This window comes from Crotalus tigris, unplaced genomic scaffold, assembly GCF_016545835.1.
Source record: "Crotalus tigris isolate CLP2741 ecotype Arizona unplaced genomic scaffold, ASM1654583v1 scf7180000017605.3043972, whole genome shotgun sequence".
Lineage (NCBI taxonomy): Eukaryota > Metazoa > Chordata > Lepidosauria > Squamata > Viperidae > Crotalus > Crotalus tigris.
The window spans coordinates 2770751-2796003 of NW_024096508.1; the positions used below are offsets into that span (position 1 = coordinate 2770751).

The window sequence follows — 25253 nt, forward strand, 5'->3', positions numbered from 1 at the left end:
TTATTTTGCTTTTAAAAAGTTTTTATTTGTATATATGATTTTATGTTGTAAATTGTCTTGATAGCTCTTATTTATATGGAATACAAATGACATGAATAAATTCAGCTACTTCTTACTGGAAACTATACTTTTAAAAATTGTCTGTGAAACTAGAATACCAATGATTTTTATGTCAGTATAAGGACAGGAGTGAAGTAGCTATCAGTATAAATTGCTGCCCCTCTCAGGAATAAAAGTAGCAAAGAAAGCTGGCAACTTATGTATAACAAGATTAAACTTACAAATTCAAGAATATTTTCTACAGTTTAAACTCATATATCCAATGCATCTGGAGTGCATCTAATCTGGTAGAAAGAGACTGTGGTTGTTCAACAAAATACTTTTCAGTATGTATATAGCCAGAGGTACTTTTAAATTTCTGTTTCTTCAAAACATTTTTTGAAGGCCAGCAATGTATAGAAATGATGCTCAATGACTTAGTTAAGGTTGAGAAATGTGACAGTAAAATCAACAATACACACAAGAAAGATTTTAATTTCCAAGTAATGTATTTGGCACCAGGTAAGTTTGATTGTCTAAGAGTTATATATCATGCAATATCTCTAATAGCATACTCACAGAGAAACTTTAGTCATTTTAAATAATAGAAAAATGATCATTTAATATCTTGTTTCACCTCGAACAGAAGCTTCGGAATGGATGTAAAATACTTTGGCAATATATTTTTCCTAATACAAAACTGAATAGAAAATTTAGAAAAGTAAAGTTCTATATACAACAGGTGCTGGGGCTTTGGAATTCCAGATGTAGTAATCTGATGAAAGTACCTCACGAGCTAAAATTCAAAGAAATGGAGAAAGTAAGTTCTTAGATGGATTATATCCTAATGTACAAAATACATTTCATTTTTTTAATTTAAAAAGTAGATGCTTTCATAAGACATAATAAAGCAGCAGAATATTCTAACATAGAGATACATGCTTCATTAAAAACTCAAATTTTCAGACCAATACACAACAAACAGGCATAAATGTTTGGAAGTTAAATGTATTTGCTTCAATTCAAATTGCCAAAGATGTAATATGCTCACCTGTATTGATCTTTGCTTTGCCTGATGAAAAGACCTGGATGGAATGTTGGTCTGTGTAACATCCAGTAAGTGTGAAATCCAAGATTTTAAAATAAAGCTAAAGACAACCAAGCAAAGAACACTGAGAAAGAGATGCAGTGACTCTCATTTCTGTTGTGTTTTTTTTTTTGAGGGGAAAGGAGGGCAATATACTAGCAATTTATATATAATTGATGAACTACAAAGAAATGCAGCAACCAATTTAAACACGCAGATGATTGGCCTACATAACACAAAGATCTATATGTCAATCTACAGCAGGAGTGTCAAACTGGTGGCCCGTGGATGCATCACATGCAGGCCACACCCACCCTGGCTCTGCAAAGGCAAAAAAACGTTGCTATGCGTCACGTGACGTGATTGAGTTTGACACCTGTGATCTACAGTAAAGGTTGACTTCCTTATTTATTTGTTTTAAACTGAAAACTACGTTAGCTACACCATAGCTTTTTGAATAATTTTTATCTTGATAAGATTTGATTTTTTTAAAATTTGGAAAAAGAAAAAAATCAGTCTGAGATTGGTTCTTGCAATGGTAATTTTCTCATACATACAACTGATTCTGAAAATGAGATCTCTTGGAAAGATTCATATTGTTCCTTTACCCAACTTGAAAGCCCACAGCACCTAGGAACTGCCATTCTCTGAGCACACAGATACCATTTTCCATTGACTGCAAAGCCAGATAGCTAAGATCTAGTTTCCCCCATTTTCTCTTAAATATCACAACTTACTTTGACATACGCAGTATTTCCAGTACAAACAGCATCCACTGGCTGATCCTGATTTGTTGGACCAAAAGCAACAGTCCCAGTAAGAGAAATTTCCAGTGATTTTGGAAATTTTTGCCCTTTAGAGTTAAGAAAAAGAGGCTAGAAATATTTCACAGGAATGACATTAACATTCTTCTTCTACAGGCTAAATTATTTAGGATAAAGATCTATTGGTCCTACATAAAACAGAGATGGGGGAAAGTCAAGAACAAAAGCTGTGTCTGGAGAAGGATCATTTTACCAGTCAGAATACATCTTCTTGCAATGTATTTCAGTGTAATTTTTGGTCAGACTCACTTTTGGTATTGGAGCCTAACTCAGAAAAAGCAGGAAAGTTTGCAAGATATTTCAGGATAAAAAATCCAAAAGAATCCTGGCTTGCAAGGATGTTTGTGGAAGAGGTGGACATCTGACAAAATGATCAAGAAAAAAAAAATCCTCCAGGTGCCATTAAGGTTTGCGAAGAATTCTAAATAGCCTATTTTCAGAAATAGATAAATAGAATTAGTGCACAGTGTGTGGCAAATAAAAATGGAAGGGATCCAGGAAGATAATAAAGCAGGGGAGAGTAGTTTACAGGTAACTACAGCTTTCAAAGCCCTCCAAATTTGGACAGTTGAAAATTTTCACAAAAATAATTAAAATAAGCATGGTAAACCTTATAGTTATTTTATATTGATCCTATCTCCATGGGCCAAAATATTTGGCCTGTCAGCTGATGATACCACAACACTGCCATGTATTCTGCAGCTGTAAAGCCTCACCAAATAAAAGATTGCTCATGCCTTTTGATCTCATCTGCTGCTTTGGAAAAAAATTCTGGAAAGATGGTAAGACAGAATATTGTTCTTTACCAAGCAACTTAATTTTATTCCAGATGGAGAAGACAAGTACAGGCCTAGGTGAAGGAATCTATCTTTGGAATTGTTTGGTTTATCAGAGACCTCTAGTATATTTTTAGGAACATGGAAAGCTGCTGTATATTAGCATTGCTCTGTTTAAGCCCCATATTGTCAACACAGTGCTTCCAGCAGCCTTTGGGTAGGAATTTTCCCCACTTTATTTGGAATTGTCAGGAATTAAATGATAAAGCACAACATAAAATAAATTCCTTCCTCCATTAGTAAACAAAGCAGACTGCAAGCTGTTTCCAAATGAACTTGAGCCTTTCCTTGGATCAGATGGGGCCAAATATGCTTAACTTACCTATGAACCAAATGAACAAGCTTTTCTCTTTTGATACCTCCAGTTGGCCATAGCTGATTTTGTATTCCAAGTGTGTAATAGGACCTCTAAGAATCAAGAGCAAAGCATTATTACTTATTGCGGAATGGTAGTCTAAATGACCTTATTATTAATAAAGCAATTTTGAGTAATTTCTGAACAACTAAGAAAACAGCACATGCCTTTTCTATGAATTATATCTGACACAAATCAACAATTTATATTAGTTATTCCCACTCTTGGTGCCCTGTAGATATATGGATTTCAATTTCCAGAATTCTCAGCAATGGACATGCTTGTGGGGATAATTGTGGCATATAAAATCCTTACATCTGGAATGTGCCCAGTTTTCTGGAAGGCTGGTAACTAAATAAATTCCACATTAACGACATGGCTTTGGGATTTCAAATGATTGCAATAGAGAAAACTTACAATAAAGCACATTGCAATTTTGAAATTCACTTAACTATTTCTAAAATTCAATTACATAAGTCATTTAAGTATTTCCTGAATGCTCATTTTCACCTTCTCTTTTTCAAAGCTTCATATGCTATTTCAGTATTCAACTATGCTGTGTTCTATACAGGTAGCCCTTGCTTAATGCTCCTAAATGGAACCGGCAATGCTGCTACTAAGCAAAGTGGTTGCTAAGTGGGAAATCACATGACCATGACTGTGTTTTTTGGCTAGAAACAAGACTACTCAGTTTTACACACTTTTTTTTTTTACTCCTAACGACTCCCCTGCCCTTTGAAGTGCTCAAATGCCTGCTTATTGTCTTGTATTGCAATGAAAGCTGAGGGTTGGGAGCCATGGGTACACTACAGAAACAGCTTATAGCAATAGCACTTAGACTTATATACTGCTTCACAGGGCTTTACAGCCTTCTCTAAATGGTTTACAGAGTCAGCATACTGCTCCCAACAATCTAGGTCAGTGTTTCTCAACCTTGACAATTTTAAGGCATGTGGACTTCAACTCCCAGAATTCCACAGCCAGCAATGCTGGCTGTGGAATTCTGGGAGTTGAAGTCCACATGCCTTAAAATTGTCAAGGTTGAGAAACACTGATCTAGGTCCTCATTGATGCTCTCTAGAGAAAACAGAAAATGTAGAAACTGTATTCTCTACAGCAATCTACAGAAATCACAGAGGGGAGAGACTTGATCTTGCTAGGGTGGGGTTTCAGTATGTTCCTCTCCATCTAAACTCCTTAGCTTCCAGATTCTGAGTTAGAATCTCAATAGCATCCCTTGGACATCAAGGGCTGAGAGATATCATTGGCTATAATCAGCATCTTGCTACCTCATCCCATGTTGATATCTGGCAACCTCAAGTAGATGTTAAAACAAGAGTGGGGAGGGAATTGAGTCCTGGGATATATCACAAAGAAAGGATTAAGAGCTAGAATTCTCCCTGTATAAACGCCAACCAGAACTGCACTGAAGTAAAATCAGTGCAACACTATGTTTCCTGCTCATAAGCCTGCATCTGTAGAAAAGTATACCATGATTGATAGTATTAAAGGCCACTGAGAGATTAAGGAAGGCCAGAATATATGCACTACCCCCATTCTGATTCCATCACTGGTCATCTACAAGCATGATTAGTGTCATCCCTATACTGTGTTCAGACTTGAAAGTCAACTGAAAGGAATCCCAATAATCTGTTTCCTCAAGAGCCTTGTGAAGCTGCTAGCTGACCACTTTTCAACAACGTATCCCAAAAAGGAAAGTCAGAAGACAATTCAGAAATCATCCACCACTATTTGGTCAAGGAATAGCTTCTTGAGGAAGGGATGGACACTGCTCAGGCAGATTCATCCCTTCATTCAAGAATGAATTTGCCACTCTTGAGACACAACTACTTGTCATCTTCCAGAAAAGCAACAGCATTAAGACTTAGATACCACTTCACAGTGCTTTACAGCCCTCTCTAAGTGATTTACAGAATCAGCATATTGCCCCCAGCAATCTGGGTCCTCATTTTACTGACCTTGGAAGGATGGAAGGTTGAATCAACCTTGAGCTGGCCAGAATCTAACTCCTGGCAGTCAGCAGAATTAGCCTGCAATACTGCATTCTAACCATTATTTAGCTCTCTAAATAATGCTTTAACCAACCAAAGAGGGATCTACTGAGTTTACATTCTCAGGCCTAAGAAGCCTGCTCACTTCCCACATAATCAGATGATTAATCAACTCAACAGTTGGAGTCCAGCTCAGAGTTAATCTAAATGATTTTATTTGCCAGACGTCTTGAAAAAATTGTCACAACAGCCCTTCAGATAATTTTCTGAATCATCTCTCTCTCTCCCCATGGAGGTTTAGAGCAGGTTTAGAGCAGGTTACCTAACAGGGCCACAGGGTGGCAAAATGCAGAGGAAAGATGAGAGGAAAAATACTGACATTTTGCCACTCTTATTGTCATGATGTCATCCTTAATAATGGCTGTTATCTGTGTTCAGTCAGGCATGTCCTTTACCTTCCTCCAGTGGTATTCTGCTGCTTCATCTCTCAGAGCTCCACTATAAACCAGAGAGCTTTACATGCAGGAAAACACCACAAGGTGTAATCTGAGCCAAGACTCCAGCCACCCTCTGACTCCAAGAGGAAAATAAGGCCTGTGTACAATAAACAGTCAGAAACCTCCTCAAGGACCCTCTAAAACCCAATAGGTGTCTGGCAGACCAATAAAATGGTTCCTACATTCTTGAAGTAGTACACTCAGCTACTCTGAAAAAAAAAATTATATAAATGCAGATTTTTCAAGTACTCCCCAAACAACAATCTCTATAAAGAAGTCTTTGTTTTGTTGATTTGAGGGAAGGAGGGATTATTCTCACCGGTTAAAAAAGGGAATATAAGCTTTGCAGTATTCAAAAGTATTTTTCATACTTTCGTGAAGTTTCAAGTGAATTGTGAACTTCCATTGTGATTCTTCTTCTTTCAACTGATAAAATCCCAAAATAGGTGGAACAGGTACCTGGTTGGGATGCACAGAGATAAATAGCTGAATTTGTTATATTTCTAAATTAAAATCATTTAATGTATTGTATAAATTGTTGGTTTCCATTTTAATATGCTGTAAAGCTACCCTTAGGCTTCTTTTGGAAGTATGTGATAAGGGTGCACATTCTAAAATAAAATAAATTAAAATAGGATGACAGCTTCCAGATGTCAGATATAAACTCTGTGATTGCTAAACAGTAAGATAATTAGGCAGAGAGTGCTTAATTCTAATGGAAAATAGGAATTAACAACTCATTTGCAAGCTAGATTCTCTAAACCACTGATCAGCAGGGTGCTGGAAATATTTCTAGGATGAAGGCCAAAAGCTCTCCTAACACCACACAAAGCATGTAATGAGCTGGAGGGTTATTGCTAACTTGAAAATTCCTTTCAAAATCACATAGTTGAGAAGGGATCATCTGTCATGTTGAGAAGCCAAGCTATTGCCAAGGAAGATACTGGGGCTGCCTTGTCTTTCAGAGATGAAAATTAGGTAAAAATCAACTCACATGTAAAAACATTACTCATTAAAAGTTCAACTTAAGGCATTTTTTCGTAATAAATTTAGATGAGCATTGTTACTTCAGTATCCTTAACACGTGTAGCCAAACTGTCCTATCAACTTTTTTTTTCTAGTTTGATATAGGAGCCTTTGGTAAACATTTGATGATGTTGTTCCTGACTGGTTTATTACAAATCTTGAAAACTTACCTGGGAAGTGTAAAAGCACAAATTAAACAGATCTGAAGGTGGTATAAGAGGGAATTTGTAAGGTCCACTGAAAGCTGAGTCATCCATTGCATCAACACTACTGGAGGTCAGAATAGCAGAATCAAGGGATGTTACACAGGGATGGACCAAAATATCTTGGAGAGGAGAACCATTGGCAGGGAGGTTCAGACCAACAGTCACGTTGGGAGCAGTGCCTTCTATATCACACTTCAAGCACAAAAACATAGGAGAATAGGAACTTACTGGTGAACAACCTAATTTAATACACTTCCTACAATAAATTGTGTATTATCTGGTGGCAAGAGGAAACCTCAATTTTTTTCTTGCTTAGAGTAAGGAGTGGGCAAACATTGTTTCTGTAGCTAAAATGAACCTTAGTCTTATATTGTATTTTTAGTTAGTTTTCAGATCAGAACTGAGTTTTTAAATTATTTTCTTATAAAATACAAGTACAGCAAATACAAGAACTGATGTTTAAAGTAAATTCATTACCATTCTAAATTCTATAATTGCATAATGCCTTATACAAAGTATAGTGATTCATTCAGCCACAATAATGTACTCTGATTAGCAACGCCCTTCAAAATATCAAGCAAGAGTTCTGTTTTCACTATGGTCTATAGATTCTTTTACTAGAAATTGATGGTAAACGATTTATGGAATCCAGCATGCATATTATAGCACAGGATTATGGTTCTTCTTTATTATAATGTTTTAATCTTTTTTGTAAAAGTATTGATTTAGTAAAGTATTATTATCTACTGCATATGTAAATATATGATATCTAAATTTGTTTTCCAACCTGGACTTTGTCATTTACACTGTAAACTATTCAATTTTTTTACCTAGAAAATAAAGATTCAAATCTCTACTGAGTTGTCAAACACACTCAAGTTGCAGTCTTACTTTTTTAAGTATAAGACACATTGGAAAAAGTAGCACTTATTTTGGAGTATGCACATATTAGATTACATTGCCATTGCTTCTACTCAAATGAAACATCATACCAATATATGATTTAAATTAACCATAATTGGAGTTCCAAATATACACAGGCAAATCAGATTTAGAGCAGTTTACTCTTTTTGCTTTTTATCTCTTCAACTCTTCCATGTCAAGTTATAGGAGTATATAATGTGTCAGAAATGGGTTACTGATTCTCAGTTTAATTCTCAATTTAATTCTCAATTTCATAATTGGTTTCATGTCTATATATATATATGCAAAATTGATAAAATTTTAGCAGCTTGTCCTATTACCAGCAAAACTAAGAGCAAGATATGCAAGAGCATAACTGTAAAGTGAGGTTTTCATTCTAGTTTAATTTATCAGAATGAACCGAGTCTAAAAAAAACCCCAATATCTTTCCTTTGACATGCTGAAGCATTAAAAATATTAAGTTCAGCTTCTCTACACACCAAGATGAGCTGAACTATTGCTCTTCCAGATGCATCCATGTGTCAAATAGGTTATAGAGATTTGCAATAGGAATCATCTCACCTTGCATGTTATAGTTCCATAAACTTGCCACATGTCTGCCACATCCCTTTGGTCATACTGGACAGATTTGACTTTTTCAATGATACAGATATTAACTTGAGGCTTTCCCTTGTACGTGTTGCTTCTCCAAGCTGGTGGTTTCTGAGTGTGACTACTTACAGCAACGTGACTATTTTCCAATGAACCATTTAAATTTGTATCTAGTGGAGTCCCCAGAGGACAGGCCTGCATAACCAAACTTGGCAGCTGGGCAACTTTGGTACTCCTGTCTGCTTCACTCTTCTGATTAGAGTTCATAAAAGCCAGGAGCCCCAACAAGAAGTCAAAAGCCTGAGAGATTCCACTGATACTGAAGAGAGGTGGTTGTGGTATAAGGGACTGCTCAACTAAAGGAAGGCCAACGTAAATCAATCCATTCTTTCGGAAAGCCACTACAGGCCAGAGATCCTTCCTTTCAACCTGCAGTGTATAGACTGAGGTCTTGTTGATTCTGGAACAGCCGTCTCTACATTCTACAAAGTGTTGACCTTCATCTGTCAGCCTCAATTCAAAAAGTAATGCTTTAAGGAAAGGACCGTCTTCTGGTATTGGCACATAACTTGGCCCATTGAAAAACTGTGCTCGCTTTTCAACTGTGGGGTAACGTCTGCAAGATGGAAATAGAAGTACAGCAGAAATATTAACATTCTGTATTGTCTTCCTGCTTGCACAAATCTGGAATATGGTACAAAAGATCACATCAATCTGTTATTATTCCACATGTATAAACCTTGAAATACATCAGATAGATGTTGCTAAAATCAAATCATAAATTGGCTCCAGCATATTTTCATGTTAAAAAGCAACATTTTATGCAGTGACACAATTAACGTTTTGCACCTTTTATATTCTTATATTCATGTATTCAGCTCTCATTTTACCGAAACAAGCACTCATACCCCAAATGTATCTCCTTTAGTGACTGCTGAGATGCCATAAGTGAAGAACCCAGAGACTTGACTCTTCATAGTTCTATTACCAACAAGATACGCTAATCATAAAGGCACAATGCTTGCATTATTTGCAAGCCTAACTATCTGAGAAACAATGTTTTGTGTTTCTCCATTCAGAATGGTTGACTATCATTGGCTGCACTGGTATCTCTCCTTATCCCTATAGTTAATTATTTCATTATGTAGTGTGAAAGAAATATCAAACACGTGTAATATCACCAGGAGAGCAGAAAAACATATTTTTAATAAATGGGTTTAACTACTATGTTGTACAATAATTTCTAAAAGACTCCTTTGTCAGAAGCAAGACTTTTCCCCCCAACATTAATCTAATTCAAAAATGTCAAGTTGACAATGTAACTTTAAAGTATAGTAGGAACGAACAAAAGGGAATAATTGGTATTATGTTGAGTTGGTATCTGAACTTGGCACAGTGGAAGATTTCTATTTGTTATTTCTAATTCCCAGTTTGACTGAAGGATGCCTGAAGTGTTCCTGAGTCTATACCAGAGTACAAATATTGCTATACCTAAACAATGACCATTACAGTTTGTGTACAGATTTTTCAGAAACACTATATGGTCCTTATGTTTTTCATTTCAGCTCTTACAACATTCACATGAAAGAAGTAAGGGCTTATGGGTGGCGGAGTATATTCTTGTTTAGATATAAACAAGTTTTTCCATTCTGCAGTGGTGTGAATGCTTCTCTTTTTATTTAAACCTTTTTTTTCAGGGTTTGTGTTTCTGATTCTCTTTACTGCCATCCAGTGGTTACCAGTTATTTGCAGCTCAGATTCTGGCCTCTCCAGTCTTTGTTAAATAGGAGAGCAATTATATTCCACTGGGTTAAGGCTGAACAACTCATTTGTTATAGAAATTCATAGTTTCCACACATCTACAATACAAGCTGCAAGTTGGCCCGCAATATCATATTTCTACAGAGATAATGACTCATATGGAAAGAACTTAAGATTTCTAGTGCTTACGCTTATGTAACCAGAATTAACCATAAATTTAATTCTGGTTACAATTCATAATTCTCCACCCCACTTCCCCAATAAAGTTTAAGAGCCATTGCTCTTCATAAATAACAATGGGCTAGAAAGACAAAAGATCTAAGGTCTGTTCCCAATTTTAACTTCTATGCTTTCAAAAAATCATAGGCAGATTAATAATGTACAGACACTTCTCTATGACAGATTTCAGTCTTTTGGAATTACAGCTATCAGTGAACCTTGAGAAGAATGAAAAAAGCTCCAAAACAAGCTTAAATTTATATATTAGAAATGGCCTTTCCCCCAATGTCCTCCTAGCTTATATGATAAAAATGTCAGCATATAATTGTCTGGGGTGGTTGTACAACAGAGAATACTCATTCCACTAAGACATCTTCAAAGTTTTTATTTTGTATTGGCAATTCAAAGTAAATTTGCATTGTACAAGGCTATGTAGGAAAGAAGTTGTAAAATTGCTGTTTGTCCACTTAACCTAAACTTGTATATTCTGAAAGCATCTCTCTACGTAGTAATAGGCACTTCATTCTCATTAGTTGCTTGAGATACCAAAGCCAGGGATATAAAAAACTGAATCTGACTGTCTGCATATGTGCTCGGCTAAATTATAGATTCTCTCCTAAAGACTGCAGGATACTATCTATTGGGTCAAGTTCTGCTTTATAGTATAGACAGAAAATGATACAAAAATCAGCAAAAGGTGCCAATATTTGCAGTAAAAGAAATGTTATACAGGCTTGGACCAGAGAAATACACTATATTACCTGGAAAACAGCACAATGCTTTGTATTTCTTGCTCATGACTGATGAGCCATAGTCCTCTCAGAGCCATCACTGATAATTATCAGACTGGAAGATCACCTTGTCTGCTTTACTGCCAAGAAAGTTCCAGTTCTGGGCATTGTTTGATATGGTTCATATTTTCTTCCTTCTCATTTCCAATGCTGCAACTTGCTTCTGCATGGGAGGACTGGAGTCTCTTATTCTCCACCAAGCTCCCTTTCCACAATCACACCATCAGGGTGCTTATTGGGACACACATCTCTCGTTAATTACATTCCACACAAAAATCTAGGGGAAACAGATTAGGGAATCTTAGTGTACTGGACAACAGGCTTTCAAAAGGAAACAAGGCCCCCTCAGCCAAATTAGACCTAGCCCATTCTATGCCTGGAGTTACACCCCCAACAAACACCCCAGTTTTGTAGGTCAGCAATTCCTTGTACAGGGCTTCCCAATTTGAAAACCCCAGCTCTAGGAAAAAGATCACCACTCACACTGACCCTTATAGCAGGCAGAGCTGCAAAATCGGAAGAAGCCTAGCTGCTTCAAAGAAAAACAAAACAAAACAACCTCAGAAAGTCTAGTTGCCTTTGGGAGAAGCCCAGCTTCACTTCCATGTACAGTAGTGTATTATTCTCTTGGCTTCTCTCCAAGCGGGAAAGGCAGATCTCTTGCAGCATAAAAAGCCCTTTCCCTAGTCAATGCCTCCCCCCCTTCTTCTAGAAGACAGTCTCCTAAACCGAGGAGGCGCACTCTGCCCCCAAATCCTTAAGGCATCCCTGCTAAATTGGAGCTTCGAAAATGCCTTCCCTTCGTGTCTATGGAGATTCTCAGTCATCCAGGTCATAGTTATCAATCGCTTCCTTGTTTAAACCCCCTGAGCCAACAGGCCTCAACTGCACCAAGCAGAGCCCCCTTTTACAGAGTACGTGGCCTCCTCCCGCTGTAACTCGGTCCCCCCTCAACCAGAAACGCTTCCGCCACACATCCCTCCTCTGGGTGACGATCTGGGGAGGCCTTCAGCCCCAACCTCTTCGCCGGGTCTCTCCATTCTCCCCGAAACGAGCAGAGAGTGGTTACATCGGAGGGCCGAAGAAACGACAGCGGTGGCGGCGACAGCAGCTGACTGAGGCGCCTGGGCGGAGCCACCTTCCAGGCCTCACCGCGGCTGCGAGCCGAGCAGCACCGGTGGCCGCTTGGGGGGCCTATGGTTGGTTTCCGAAGGAGGAGGAGTTGGAAGTTGCCGCCGCCGCCGCAGCCGCGGGAGCGGCGAACGCGGCAGCTAGAGCAACCTCCCTGCGGGAAGAGACAATGGAGGAGGCCTGGGCTGGGCGCCGGCCTGCCGGCCTGAGGGGACGGATTCGGGAGAGAGACAGCGACGGGAGCGCCCTGGCCGCGGTCACGCCCGAGCTCTTTGAGGTAAATATTGGCGGGGGATGGGGAGCCCACCCTCCTTTTCTTTCCTGCTGGGAGAGAACCCGACGGCCCTCGGCGTGTGGCAGAAAAGTTGTCACGGGAGAGCTAAATCCTGTACTGGCGTGGGTGTGTGTATGGACTTTTTTTTTTTCAATAGGGAGAGCGCCTCTGGCTCACACCTTCCCCTATAATTGCTCTTTCGACGGGCTAAGCAGCCCGGGGATGGACCATCCTATGGTGTGGGGGGAAGGGAGTTGGTGGGGCGAGGGTCTGTCCAGGGGTTCAGGAGGGGAAAGGAAAGAGGGAGATGTGCCTTTGCTGGAAAAGGAGGGGAAAGTGCCTTTTGCAAGTGCAAGAATGAACTATCCCGGGGATTGGAAAGCTGGAGGGCGAGAAAGAGAATGGTATTGTGTGAATTGAAGGTGATGAAAGAGAAACAGTGGAAACAGAAGAGGCAGGACGAGACCGAAGAGACCCGGTGGAGGCTGGAGGGACGAGCCGTGGAGGTCGCCGAGTCAGGCTGGAAAACCGCGAGCAGCCACTTTCCACCGACCTACAATTTACCCCGTACGGTGTATCGGCGAAGGCCGCAGACCCGATTCCAGCAGCCACCGGAGACCAATGGATGCTTGACTGGAGACCGGAAGAGAAGGCGGAAGCCCAGACAGACCGCCATCAGACTCCAAAGGGTGGTTTAGAGAGGAGGGAGAGCTGAGATGAGCTGGAACGTGGCGCAATGGGCAGAGAGAGAGAGAGACGTGGATGGGAGCGACTCGGAATCGAAGAGGCCTGGAGAAAAGAAGCATGGCGGAGAAAGAAGATGAGGGATGAAGAATGGGGAAAGTTGGAACGGAGGAGTTTTTGGAGAGCGGAGCTTAGAAGAAGGGGGTATCCGGGGGTGCATTGCCTGAGATCGAGCGGTTGAGGGTTGGGAGACGAGAGAACCGAGAGCAGTTGTTTAGGAAGTATTGGCTGTGCAGGATCGGTGGGGGAAAAGAGGAAAGGAAAAAAATCATAGAAAACTGGGGGGCTGGCAAGAAAAGTGAAGAGCGGATTAGGGAGGGGAGTGCGGGAGGCAAAGGAGCGCATTGAGTAGGAAGAAGTGACGGTAGACCCTCCCACAGACCATGAGAGATGGAGGAGAGAAGTAGTCACTTACAGAAAGACGAATGGAAAGTGAGTAGGATGAAGGAAAAAAAGTTGGAGAGGATAGAGATTGAAGGGTGTGTTTTAATTGATAATAGGGTGGGGTAGTACCTGGGAGAGAGGACAGGGTGATTGGAAGCTTGGACTGTCACTAACCATTGCCCAGATGAGAGTGGAGCAAATGAGAAAAATGTGGGCAGTCACTTAACTTGCTGCCCAGAAAAGGAGCAAATGGGAGGATAGGAAAGAAATGAGAAGGGTGGAATTGAAGAAGAGTAGGAGGTAATAGGAGTTACTGGGAGTTCTTAATGCTTAAAGTTCCCCAGTGTGATTGGAGTGAAGAGATGTCTGAAGAAGACCATCAGGATAGTGATAATCATAGAGAGGTAATTGCAGGCGATGGGGCAAGCTGTTCCAAGGGTGAGGGATTGGGAAATTTGAAACCAATCCCTTCTTCCAGCCTCTTGATCACACTTGAGAATTAGGCAGCTGGATTTCTGGGGACCTAGTTGATGCTCTTAAATGCTAGGTGTGCCTTTATTAAGACCATCAGTTGTGACTTGATTGAGAATAAAAGGGTAGATGTGGCATGTATTATTGAATTCTGGATGAGTGAGAATGAAGTGCCTTTGCCTGAGGCTGCTTGGGTTTCAGTAGAGTCCCCACTCCTTTAGAGGTGCAACAAAAGGGACCTGGAGGTATAAACCTTCTATGCAGGAGCTCCCCTCCCCTAAATTATTTTAGATATTTAATACTTTGGGTATTTTTGTTTACTGTATTGTTATTGATTGTAAACCACTTAGAATCTGACTTGTAGCATAAAAGCATTTGGAATAAATTGTATCCCAATTTGTCATGCAGCAAGGCAAGATTATTTTGTAAACAATGATTTGCAATAAAATTCAGAATGGGAATGAGTGTAGAAAGAGATGTTAAAGATGTACAGTAGAATGGGGATGGAATATAGGTTTCCAATTGTGCTCATTACAGTCATGCTATCTGAAAAGATAGTTTAATAATCTTATTTTTAATTCCTATAATTAATGTTTCTCCCTGCAAAACTCCATTTTGTTTGCAATTGGTGTTCTTAAGAGAGGAAAAGCTTGCACAGTAATATTGATAATTAAATATTCCGCCTCTATCAGCTATTCTGATTCTGTGACAGAGCACTCCAGCAATCCACCACTGTGGAATTTTGAACTGAAAATCATTCATTAAAATCCTAGTTACTAAGGGAGTAACAGATCAATATTTAAATTAAAGGTCTTATAGGCTCTTATTTTCATAATTGCATCTACACCAAATCTTTACGTGGTATGAAGGGAATTCATTTTCCAGGATTGTCTTAAATTACAATTATTCAGACATAGCACTGTGCTCTGTAAAAAAAACTGGCAATGCAAACTTCTCTGGGCATGTAATAGGATCAAAGTGGGCTTTGAATTTACTTTAGGAACAGAGTTACCTGGGGCTTTATTTTTCTGGCCTTGTTTGCTTACATGAAAAAAAAACCAGAGTGAGCATGTCTATAAAGTTATGGTCAGAATGATGTTAGTAGTAAGGTATATAAAGGGTATATATAGGGAAGGAGGCATGCCCTGGAAAATAAAGCCTCGGTTGAAAATGATTCTACAATCTTAGCTCGTGCCAAAACATGGACATTTCAAAATTAGTCTTCAGAATATTTTTTTTAAATAAAATTATATAAATGTCCCTTCATTGAAAAGTCACAATCCTTCCTCCTGCTGCATCTGATTTACTGGAAAGTAAATTCCATTGAACTCATTGACTGAATTCATGTAATACCTGATTTTTTTAGCATGATGTGTAACACAAGACTCCTTCATTTTCACTTAGTATTATGTGTGAACCGTTTATATTATTCAAAAGGCATAGTTAAAATAATCCTCACTTAATAACAAAAGCTAACAATTACATACAGGACTTCTGGAAGTATTTCAGGATGACACAATAAAATCAAAAGAATCAATATCCCAGAAGAAGCAGCCAGGAATAGATAACAGGGAATCCATAAAATCTAGCAAGCTATAAAGCCATTTTTAAAACTTGTTGAAATGGCCAGCCTTTTTTTAGAAAGGCCAGCCTTTTTTTAAAAAAACAACAACAAACCCACCACGTTGCATTAAAAGTGAATTAAGATTAGTTGCCATAACATTGTTTTGTGGCGCATGTGTTCTACTTTTTGAAGATTGCAATTGGGAAAGTCCTTTTCCTAGTCTTCTGCTTCATGAAGATTTCCAGTGTTTATTTGTAATTTTAGAATGCAGATGGTAAACTTTTCAATTTGTCAGATCTATTTTATACTGGCAAGAGATCTTTGTGACAATCCAGAAATAACAGTTAGTACAGTACTATTTCATTTTGTGTAAGTAAACCTGCAAAAAAAAAAGTTTACATATTACAAAATTCCAATTAAGCTACAAAAACATCAATAACTACAGCCATACTATCTTTGTCCAGAAATGAGGGACTTGGAGAAAGGTAATCCATAGTATCTAGTGTCGAGTAAATTACCCTGTACTGTTCTGTAGCTTCAAACATGTCAGTGTAATAGATTCCCTTCATATCACTTCTGGTAGAATACTTTGGAAGTTCAAGTTCAACAGCTTCCCAGATTAGAGGAAAAGAATGTAGATGTACTGGTTTTTACCATGTAAGTTAATTTACATGAGTTAATTCAAAAGACAGCCTTTGCTCTCTGAACAAGAGATCAAATGTTCAGTGGTGTTTTAGAATACCTAAATGTGATCAGTCTCAAAATACTTTTAATTCAGAAAAGCTTGTTTTTTCAGTGTTTTTTTAAAGCCCACCTCCTAATAAATTAGATTTTAATGTTAGATTTAAAAAATAAGCAAAAAGTCTGCTTGTCTTTTTTCCCTTCAAATGAAATTAGTACCAACATTGTAATAATTTTATACTCCAACATTTTAATAAAGTTATCATTAAAGTGTTCCACCAATAGGTCTTTATAATTATTGCATTCTGTAGACTTAAAGTTTGAATTAAATTAAAAAATCTAAAAATACAAATAGCTTTCCCCAAAGACTTACAGTTCAGAAATGTCATGTAGAACATGAGGGTGACCAGGGTTTGGGGTTTGTAAATATGCAAAATGGGAGTGGCGTGATGAAAGCCACAATGGTAGAAAATGGTACAGTGTATTTAAGAAAAATGTTGAAAAAAATGAGTCATGAATACATCTTTGATGAATTGGCTTCTTAAAAGCTTCCTCTGGTAATTTTTGGAAAATGTGGATGCTGGAATATGTGTACTTATATTCTACTCTTATCAGTTGTATTCTTGTAAACTTATAAGACAAACATTTTAAATGCGAAACGAAGTTATGGAACATGAAACTGCCTTATATTAAGACAGACCATCCTTGTATGAGCAGGTCCCTGAAATTGAGATGGAGTGTTTTTCTCACTGTTGCTGAGATCCTTGTAATAGGATAAATTTAGGATTTTTAAAAAGACACCTTCCGTTGCCCAATCCAAAACTGTTTTGAGCTATTCTGTGGGAAAAACCCTCCATATGACAGGTTAGTCTTAGGGAATGACACTGTTGAATGAATTAGTAGTGAAGTAGACTGAACTTTGTTATTGACAGGTCCTGAAGTATAGAGGGCTGGCAGTTGTTACTGATGCTTGCTAATTATATACGGTACTTCAAATATTTAAAGTTTTTAAAATGTTTAGTTTTTAGTTTAAATGCACAAATATCAGAAGTGCCATTGGTCTTATTACATAATTGCAGAAAAAATGATTTGAATAACTTTTTTTTAAAGATGTGAATAATATGTAGACTATATTTCCCACTGTAGCTTCTTGTAAAAGACTCTCTTTTCTTGTATGACTAGGAGCCCTTTGTAGCAGATGAGTACATTGAACGCTTGGCATGGAGGACTCCCGGTGGAGGCTCTCGAGGTGGCATGGAAGTTTTTGATCCCAAAAGGTAACACTTAGCTGCATGATCTAGCCATACAGTTTGTACTTTAACCATCTTTAGTGTAGGACAACCTTTCCATGATTCAAAGAAGTCTCTAGTAAGCTTCTTAAGAGATTTTGAGTATAACTTAGAAAGTAGCAAGGGAACAGTTTTTCTATTCAAAGCACAGATTGGAGAGCAAATGGATCTTATGCAGCCTACCAACAGATCATTTTAGTTTTTGTAAGTGATATCAAAAGTTAAGTGAATTAATTCTTTTGGTATATAACTGTATATATATGGGCAAAAATATGGAATAAATTAGGGGCATATAACATGTATAGAGTTTTGTATTAAGGAGAAGAAAGCATAACAGAGTTGGAAGGGCCTTGGAGGTCTGCTAATCCAATCCCCTACTCAGGCAAGAAACCCTATACCATTTCAGACAAATGGTTGTCCAGTCTTAAAAACTTCCAGTTGGAGCACCCACAACTTCTGGAGGCAAGTTGTTTGACTGATTGATTGTTCTCATTATCAGGAAATTTTTCCTTAGTCTAGGTTGGTTCTCTCTTTGATTAGTTTCCATCCATTGCTTCTTGTCCTGCCTGATGCTTTGGAGAATAGTAATAGTAGTAAAGTTGGAAGGGACTTTGGAGGTCATCTAGTCCAACCCCCTGCTCAGGCAGGAAACCCTACACCATTTCGGACAAATGGCTGTCCAGTCTCTTCTTAAAAACTTCCAGTGTTGGAGCATTTACTGCTTCTGGAGGCAGGCTGTTCCACTGATTAATTGTTCTCACTGTCAGGAATAGCTTGACTCCCTCTTCTTTGTGGCAGCCCCTGAGATATTGGAACACTGCTATCATGTCCCCCCTCATCCTTCTCTTCAGTAGACTAGATATTCCCAATTCCAGCAACTGTTCCTCATATGTTTTAGCCTCCAGTCTCCTAATCATCTTTGTTGCTCTTCCCTGTACTCTTTCTAGAGTTTCAATATCTTTTTTACATTGTGGCAACCAAAACTGGATGCAGTATTCCAAGTGTGGTCCACCCAAGGCACTGTTTGTCAGTGCTATTTTGCAAAGTCTTTGTGATATTTACGTTATCTTATGTTCTATAATGTCTCATTTTAGTACCAAGGATAAACATTTGCATATTAAAAACTATCTTATTAAACTGTTTATTCTCATCAGATTGCAAGAAGAATTTGTGAATCATATCAATGAGTTGAAGTTGTTGGATGAACGAATCCAAAGGAGGGTGGAAAAATTGGAGCAACAAGTCCAAAGGGAAGCTAAGGAGTTTGCCAAGAAAGTACAAGAACTGCAGAAAAGCAATCAGGTAAACACAAAGACCACAGATTCTTCCATTGTTCTGATTCACTTCAGTAAATTATACCTAGAATGGCTGAGGTTGCACATTATGCTTCTCCATAATGTGGTTGATTTGGTTTTGGTTTAACTGTGTTTTGAACCCAGCTGCTGTTGTTTGTAAAATCATGGTTTAGAGCTAGGTATTAACTTTCTGCTGAATTCTGTTGTACATGTTTCATGAAAAGATATTATTTTTATTCCATGAACATTTAATGCAGTAACAATTTAGGCACATATATTAATAATTCCTGTTTTCAGCATACTTGACTGGAAACAAAATTTGAGAAATATTTGTCCTTTATTGATCATGACAACTCAACTTACCTTGATATCTCTATACCTTTCCTTATAGTAGACATGTCAAATTGGAACTTTTTCCCTATTGCTGGCAATGGGACGGGCGCGGTTTCCTCATGACGCGTCTGGCTCGCGGGCTGGCAATTTGACACCCCTGCCTTATAGGGAGAGATTCCTTTTCAATTCCTTTAATTACATCAAATGAGACATCTGCAACTATTAACTAGCCCTGCTGGAATATGGACAAATATATGAAATTTAAATTCAAACTTGTTTGGGGGCCAGCTTGATATAATTCTAAATTTCAGATGGAAACTACATACTGAACTTTGTAATGACCCATTCCAAGTATTTTATTTCAATGGAATTAATTTGGTTCAAATTAGTTAAAATGCTATTTTTCATCAATTGCTTTTTAATTTTGGTGGTGGTTACAGATTTTGGAGAGGTTTGGCTGGGTCCTAAATCATCCCTTATACTGGCTTCTGAGCTTTTACTTGAACTGAATGTTATTAAAGAACTTGATTTCCATTCATTATAGAAAACACAAACATTTTTTGTCTATTTTTCCCAGGTTGCCTTCCAGCATTTCCAAGAACTAGATGAGCATGTCAGCTATGTGGCAACTAAAGTCTGTCACCTAGGTGACCTGTTGGAGGGGGTAAATACACCAAGGCAACGGCTAGTAGAGGCTCACAAACTGATGAAATACTTTAATGAGTTTCTAGATGGAGAGCTGAAGTCTGACGTTTTCACCAATCCTGAAAAGGTAAGACCCATCAACCAGATTGAATGAGGTTACTCATGATAAACTGAGTTGCCCTAATTATAATTCTTGCTACAACTTTTCCACAATTTAACTCCCCGGTGAGCAACTTGTCCAGGCTCCATTGTTCTTGAGTGCAGATTAACTTCATTTGTCTGCTGATTCAGCTATTCTCAGTGTGGCAGTGCTGTCACTTTTTCATTTGCAAAATCATAAGCAACTTGAAAGAATGCTAAGGAAGTAATCCTTTAGAATGCCTTAGAAATCCCTTATATTCTTCTTCTGAACATCATGCCCTAATTCTTCCTACTCGAGAATGAACATTTTTCCACACATGATCCTTGAGAAATCTCTCAGACAAAATCTCTTTGTGTAGATAAGTATTTTCAGGGTGTGTATTTAGATTTCTTCTTAAGGCACACAATGAATACTGAGATGCATTGATAAAATCTAGCAGATGTCAGAATTTTTTTCTTGTGAATATAACTGCACAATTTCAAACCAGGGTATTATTTTAATATTGGCCATTTTAAATATGGGCACAACTACTAGCCACCTGCTGCATCTCAGTATGGAAGAGCATTTGGAGCAGGGCCCTTGAAGGTGATTCTAGGCTATGGTTAAGTATATATGGGAAGAGGCATTATTTCAGATACTGTGGTTTAATAAAAAGCCATTATTCCTAGCCTTTTAAATAACACCATAGGAACCGGCAGCACAATAGAATTTAAGGAGAATGTGTTTTCTGTGTGAGTTGCTCATACCTTATCCCCATCTTTCTTAATCTCAGGACACTTATGCTCAGGACAAATTTCTTGGACCTACCAAATGCAGCAGAGCTGGGAAAATATTTCCCGATGATCTGTCTGTCCCACTTATTTTGCATGTCTTGCTTTTCTTGCCAGATCTTACAAGGCTTTTTATAATTCATACTGAAAGCTGCTGAACTAGTAGAGGTACACTCCCAAATCAAGTTCCTAGTGTAGGTTATTATCACAGTAATTAAAATAGTCTTAGTTCTTCATTCCAAATGAAAGCCTGACTGAAATAACTCCAAATAATAAGACATTCTACAGATGTCTTAGAGTTATGAGGACACCACTTTCTCAATCAGCTTAGCCACTAGTAGTATTTGTGAGACTGGCAGATAGTTGCCAGCTGTTACAAGGTAAGAGAGGGTTTCTTTAAGAATGGGCCATCACTGCCTCTTTTGGGTAGGAAAGAACACGCTAAAATGCGTTGTGGAATACTTCTCCAAATATTTCTGATTTTTACAAGTAAGTGGCACTGAAGACAAATTAAGGAGACATTGAGTACAGAGAACAAATGATCTCAGATATAGAACTCTCTTATAGTAAATCTTATGTCTTTTCCTTATAGATTGAAGAGGCAGCTGATATTATCCAGAAGCTGCATCTGATAGCACAGGAATTACCTTTTGAAAGGTGAAGTGTGACTGATAGCTATAAGTTATCTTTGATTTGTGTTTGTACCAAGCTAGATTTTAATTGATTCTTTCTACTAACATTTTGGGGGAAGTGAAACTCAATAGTATGATGAATCAAAATGTGAAACTTAATTTTAAAAGAATAGGTCAATAGCCCACTAATGTTTAATATTAATTCTATCAGAGGTGGAAACAATTGAGTGGTTTATAGTGCAATTCTCTGCCCGTTCCTTGAAAAGTAAGCTCCAGTATGTGCAGTGGGATTTATTCCTAGATAGACGTCTGTAGGTTTGCAGCCTGACTTAAAACATAGGAGGCACATTTTACAAAGATCCATAATATTTAAAAATCTTTTAAACGTACTTGTTTATAGATTTATTTAATGTATTTTATACCACTCAGCTGTTGAAGTTCTCTGAATAGTTTTTAAAAAATATAAAATATAAGTAAAATTACTAAAAAAATAAATTGAAGGTAAACCAACAGCCATGCAAGGATCTAAAACACATTCTGAGTGTTGTTAGAATAAAAAGCTTAGGACCGCAGTTCTCAAATATTTTGGTTTCAAAACTCTTTTATATTCTTAAAAATGATTGAGGAGTCCAAAGAGCTTTGGTTTATGTGGGTTATAAACATGGATATCTACTCTATTAAAAATTAAAACTGAGACATTTAAAAATATTTATTGATTTGACTATGGACCCTCTGAAAGGATCTTGGAATCCCTGGGGATCTCCAGACCTTATTTTGAGAATTGGTGGATTAAGGATTAGGAAAAAAAATCTTCATTTGAAAGCGCTAGAATCACTGAGGAGGGCTTCCCTATCCAGCATCACCACTGCAAAATCTTCTATCCAGTAGCCACCCTCTTTACTTCATTCACAAGTCTTCAGGAGCTGGTCTTAGTAACTGTTAGATTTGTTTGGCAGAAGCCACCGCTTCAGGTGACCTACGGCCAAGCCACTTAAAGCTTTAGTGCCAACACTTTGCTTCTCTCTTTGATCATTTTCCAAACATTGTTTCTTGTCCTGCCCTCTGGTGCTTTGGAGAATAATTTGACCCCCTCTTCTTTGTGGCAATCCCTCAAATACTGGAATACTGCTATCATGTCACCCCCGTTTCTTCTTTACTTTAGACTAGCCAAACTCAAAACAAATAAATGAAACAAATAAAATGTGCTAAAACCTCAAATAAACTTAGCATATCTTGAACAGTAACCTCTCAGTCATCCTGTTTAAAGTGGTAGAACCACTTATAAAACTTTGTTTTGTTTCTGCTATGTGCTTATGGCCACAATTTCTGTAAATAATATATATTTTTTAAAGCTGGAAATTTGAGTTGCAAAAAGGATGGTCTATCTTTCCTTTAAGAAGAGTACAGCTTCTTTCAGAACAGCTTGACTTACTACTCAACTGGGCAGATACTTTGTTTCATCTAGTTACTATCACCTGGCTATCGGTGATACTTCAGTCCGCATTTTCAGTGGTTTCCCATATGGCTTTTCATTAATTCGAATATGAAATAAAATACAGAACTTTATAGCATACATATTATAAATCAGAGGAATAAGCAGTCAGTACCACCTTCTGGAGGGATCATATGGAGGACTTTGGGTGGGTGCATGGGGTTTCAGCCCAAAAAATAATTCTACTGGCTTCCCAGAGCAGTTTTGTTTCCTGTGCAAAGTTTGAAGCTCTAGACTAGAGTCTAGTGAAATGGACCTAGAAAATGTTATTTTTATCTTCACTACAATCTTGCAAGATAAACTATGCTGATAAACTATGATTAACAATGACCGTGGCTGGAGAGGGAGTTTAGCCTTGTCTTCCGATCTGTGTCTGTCACTTTTGTTTCTGTATACCTATGGCTCTTCTTGAGAATGAGAAAGAATGCAGCATTCTTCCTGCAGTTAGTGTTTGTTTTCCACATATTTGGGTGTATTCATTTATTTCTTACTTGGAAATTTGTTCTATTTCTGTTTATTAAGGGAGCTTTTCCATCATTCTGTTTGGATCTTAGCCTTAAAATACTAATAGCACTTATATACTGCTCCATAGGGCTTTACAGCACTCTCTAAACGGTTACAGATTCACCATATTGCCCCCAACAATCTGGGACCTCATTTTACCAACCTCGGAAAGGATGGAAGTCTGAGTCAACCCTGAGCCAGTCAGGATTGAACTCCTGACAGTGAGCAAAGTCAGCTTGCAATACTACTTTCTAATACTGCCCTCCTTAAACTATAGTGTGTAACTGAGGTTGGTAGTAAAAGAAAAACCTCAGAATGTGTTAAATGAAATAGACATAAAAGAGAGCTGCATTGGATAGGAACATAGGAAAGCTTGATATCGGTGACACTGCTAGAAATTGCATTTAAGCACATAGCCATCATACCATGTTCTTTTGGGATAGGTAATATGCAAACCTCAAAAAGGCAGTAAACAAGGAAAATAAATTACCATCATAGAAAAAGAAAATGCAATATAACTAAATTTAGTTTACATCAGTGAGATCTTTTAAAAATATCTGCAATTCTTATGCATCTATAAGCTGTATCACCAATATATATTTTCATATTTATTTGCAAAAGTAAGACAAGTTTTGTTGTTATTAGGATTTTACACTTGGAGACCTGAATCTTAGCACTATTGACTAACACTTGGCTTCTCTTGTGAGTCCCCGGTTTGGTAATAATTGGAAGGTGTTTTCCTGGGACCAGTGCAGCGCACTGGTTTATTTTATTTTTATTTATTAAACAAATTTATATGGCCACCCAACTCACACACAGCAGGTTTACCTGCTCCTCATTATATATTTCATATGCTAGCTCAAAGTACCTATGGTTGCCACAAAGTACAACTTGACAGAGAGTTGCCCTTAATCTTATTTTCTGTAAGCATGTAATTACATGGTATAAATGATCATGGCATTCATAAATTAATTTTTCAAAAAGCATTTTGCTTTGTTCTTGATGTTAGCTAAAATAGAAGCATTGCATCTAAAAGGCACACTGCATAAATGTCTCATGGTTGGAAGATTGAAATCCTAAGGCATGAGTTTTATTCATTCTTTTGTTTCTTTCACAGGTTTTCTGAAGTAAAATCTAAAATAGCAAGTAAGAGTCCATCTTTTAATTTTTTTTAAAAAAAAATAATTCTGCTGCTGCCACTTAATCAACTCTGATGTGTTATTTTATTTCCTTTATCTTCTTCCTTGAACTCAGGTAAGTACCATGACTTAGAGTGCCAACTAATCCAAGAGTTTACCAATGCACAAAGAAGGGGGCAAATCTATAGGATGAGAGAAGTAACTGCCGTTTTGCTACATTTTAAGGTAAGAAGTCTGTCCCCAAGGCTGTAATGTTAAACATATTTACAGAACCTCTTCTGTGGTATTTAATTCTGATAAACCTATGTTTATATTGAAACTCACGATGCCATTTTTTCCAGTAAAACTGTGCAGCCATTAACACACCAAAATATTTAGTCCCTATTGATTGTTTGTATTCTAGTGAACCTTTTTATTCCAGGAATAGTATTTTCTTTTGTCACTGCAGGTATGATTGTTGGATTATTTCTTCATTAATTCCTTTCTAGCATCGGTATGAAATTTGGATTGTCTTTCTAAAAAAAACTTTCTCTAACAGCCTTTTCGCTATGTCTCTGTTGATAGAAATTGTTTGAGTCAGACATTTGTGTGCAGG

The 25253-nt window shown here is 37.8% G+C and overlaps 2 protein-coding genes across 9 annotated transcripts in view; one reads left to right on the top strand and one right to left on the bottom strand.

The window, feature by feature from the left end:
- AP5M1 (adaptor related protein complex 5 subunit mu 1) lies at positions 1-13788 on the bottom strand. Of its 5 annotated transcripts, none has more exons than XM_039321606.1 (9): positions 13733-13788; positions 11139-11445; positions 8368-9013; positions 6847-7074; positions 5970-6109; positions 3109-3194; positions 1864-1979; positions 1091-1187; positions 1-835 (listed from the first exon to the last, which is right to left on the bottom strand). In XM_039321606.1, the coding sequence occupies exons 2-9, from the start codon at positions 11204-11206 to the stop codon at positions 753-755; spliced, it is 1464 nt and encodes a 487-aa protein (XP_039177540.1). In that variant the 5' UTR covers positions 11207-11445; positions 13733-13788; the 3' UTR covers positions 1-752. The 5 variants fall into 5 exon arrangements, with proteins under 5 accessions (XP_039177540.1, XP_039177530.1, XP_039177520.1 ...); XM_039321596.1 differs by lacking the exon at positions 13733-13788 and adding an exon at positions 13138-13273; XM_039321586.1 differs by lacking the exon at positions 13733-13788 and adding an exon at positions 12188-12469.
- EXOC5 (exocyst complex component 5) overlaps positions 12469-25253 on the top strand; it is a 23660-nt gene continuing 10875 nt past the window's right edge. The window contains exons 1-7 of one of the 4 annotated variants that reach the window (XM_039321536.1): positions 12469-12576; positions 17600-17694; positions 18861-19008; positions 19912-20106; positions 21484-21548; positions 24637-24665; positions 24774-24883. In XM_039321536.1, the coding sequence (XP_039177470.1) occupies positions 12469-12576; positions 17600-17694; positions 18861-19008; positions 19912-20106; positions 21484-21548; positions 24637-24665; positions 24774-24883 (750 nt within the window). Of the gene's footprint in view, positions 12577-12629; positions 12700-13550; positions 13750-13849; positions 14106-17599; positions 17695-18860; positions 19009-19911; positions 20107-21483; positions 21549-24636; positions 24666-24773; positions 24884-25253 lie in introns of those variants that run through there. The other 3 variants (XM_039321564.1, XM_039321556.1, XM_039321547.1) reach the window with 3 other exon arrangements.

What these genes read in the sequence shown, in the direction of transcription:
- AP5M1 (XM_039321606.1), bottom strand. Translation starts at nt 11,206, where the DNA reads ATGGCTCTGAGAGGACTATGGCTCATCAGTCATGAGCAAGAAATACAA. An exon ending in AGCATTGTGCTGTTTTCCAG is followed by an intron (nt 9,014 to 11,138) that starts GTAATATAGTGT and finishes TCCATCTTGCAG; the next exon opens with ACGTTACCCCACAGTTGAAA. An exon ending in ATGGAACTATAACATGCAAG is followed by an intron (nt 7,075 to 8,367) that starts GTGAGATGATTC and finishes TTGTGCTTGAAG; the next exon opens with TGTGATATAGAAGGCACTGC.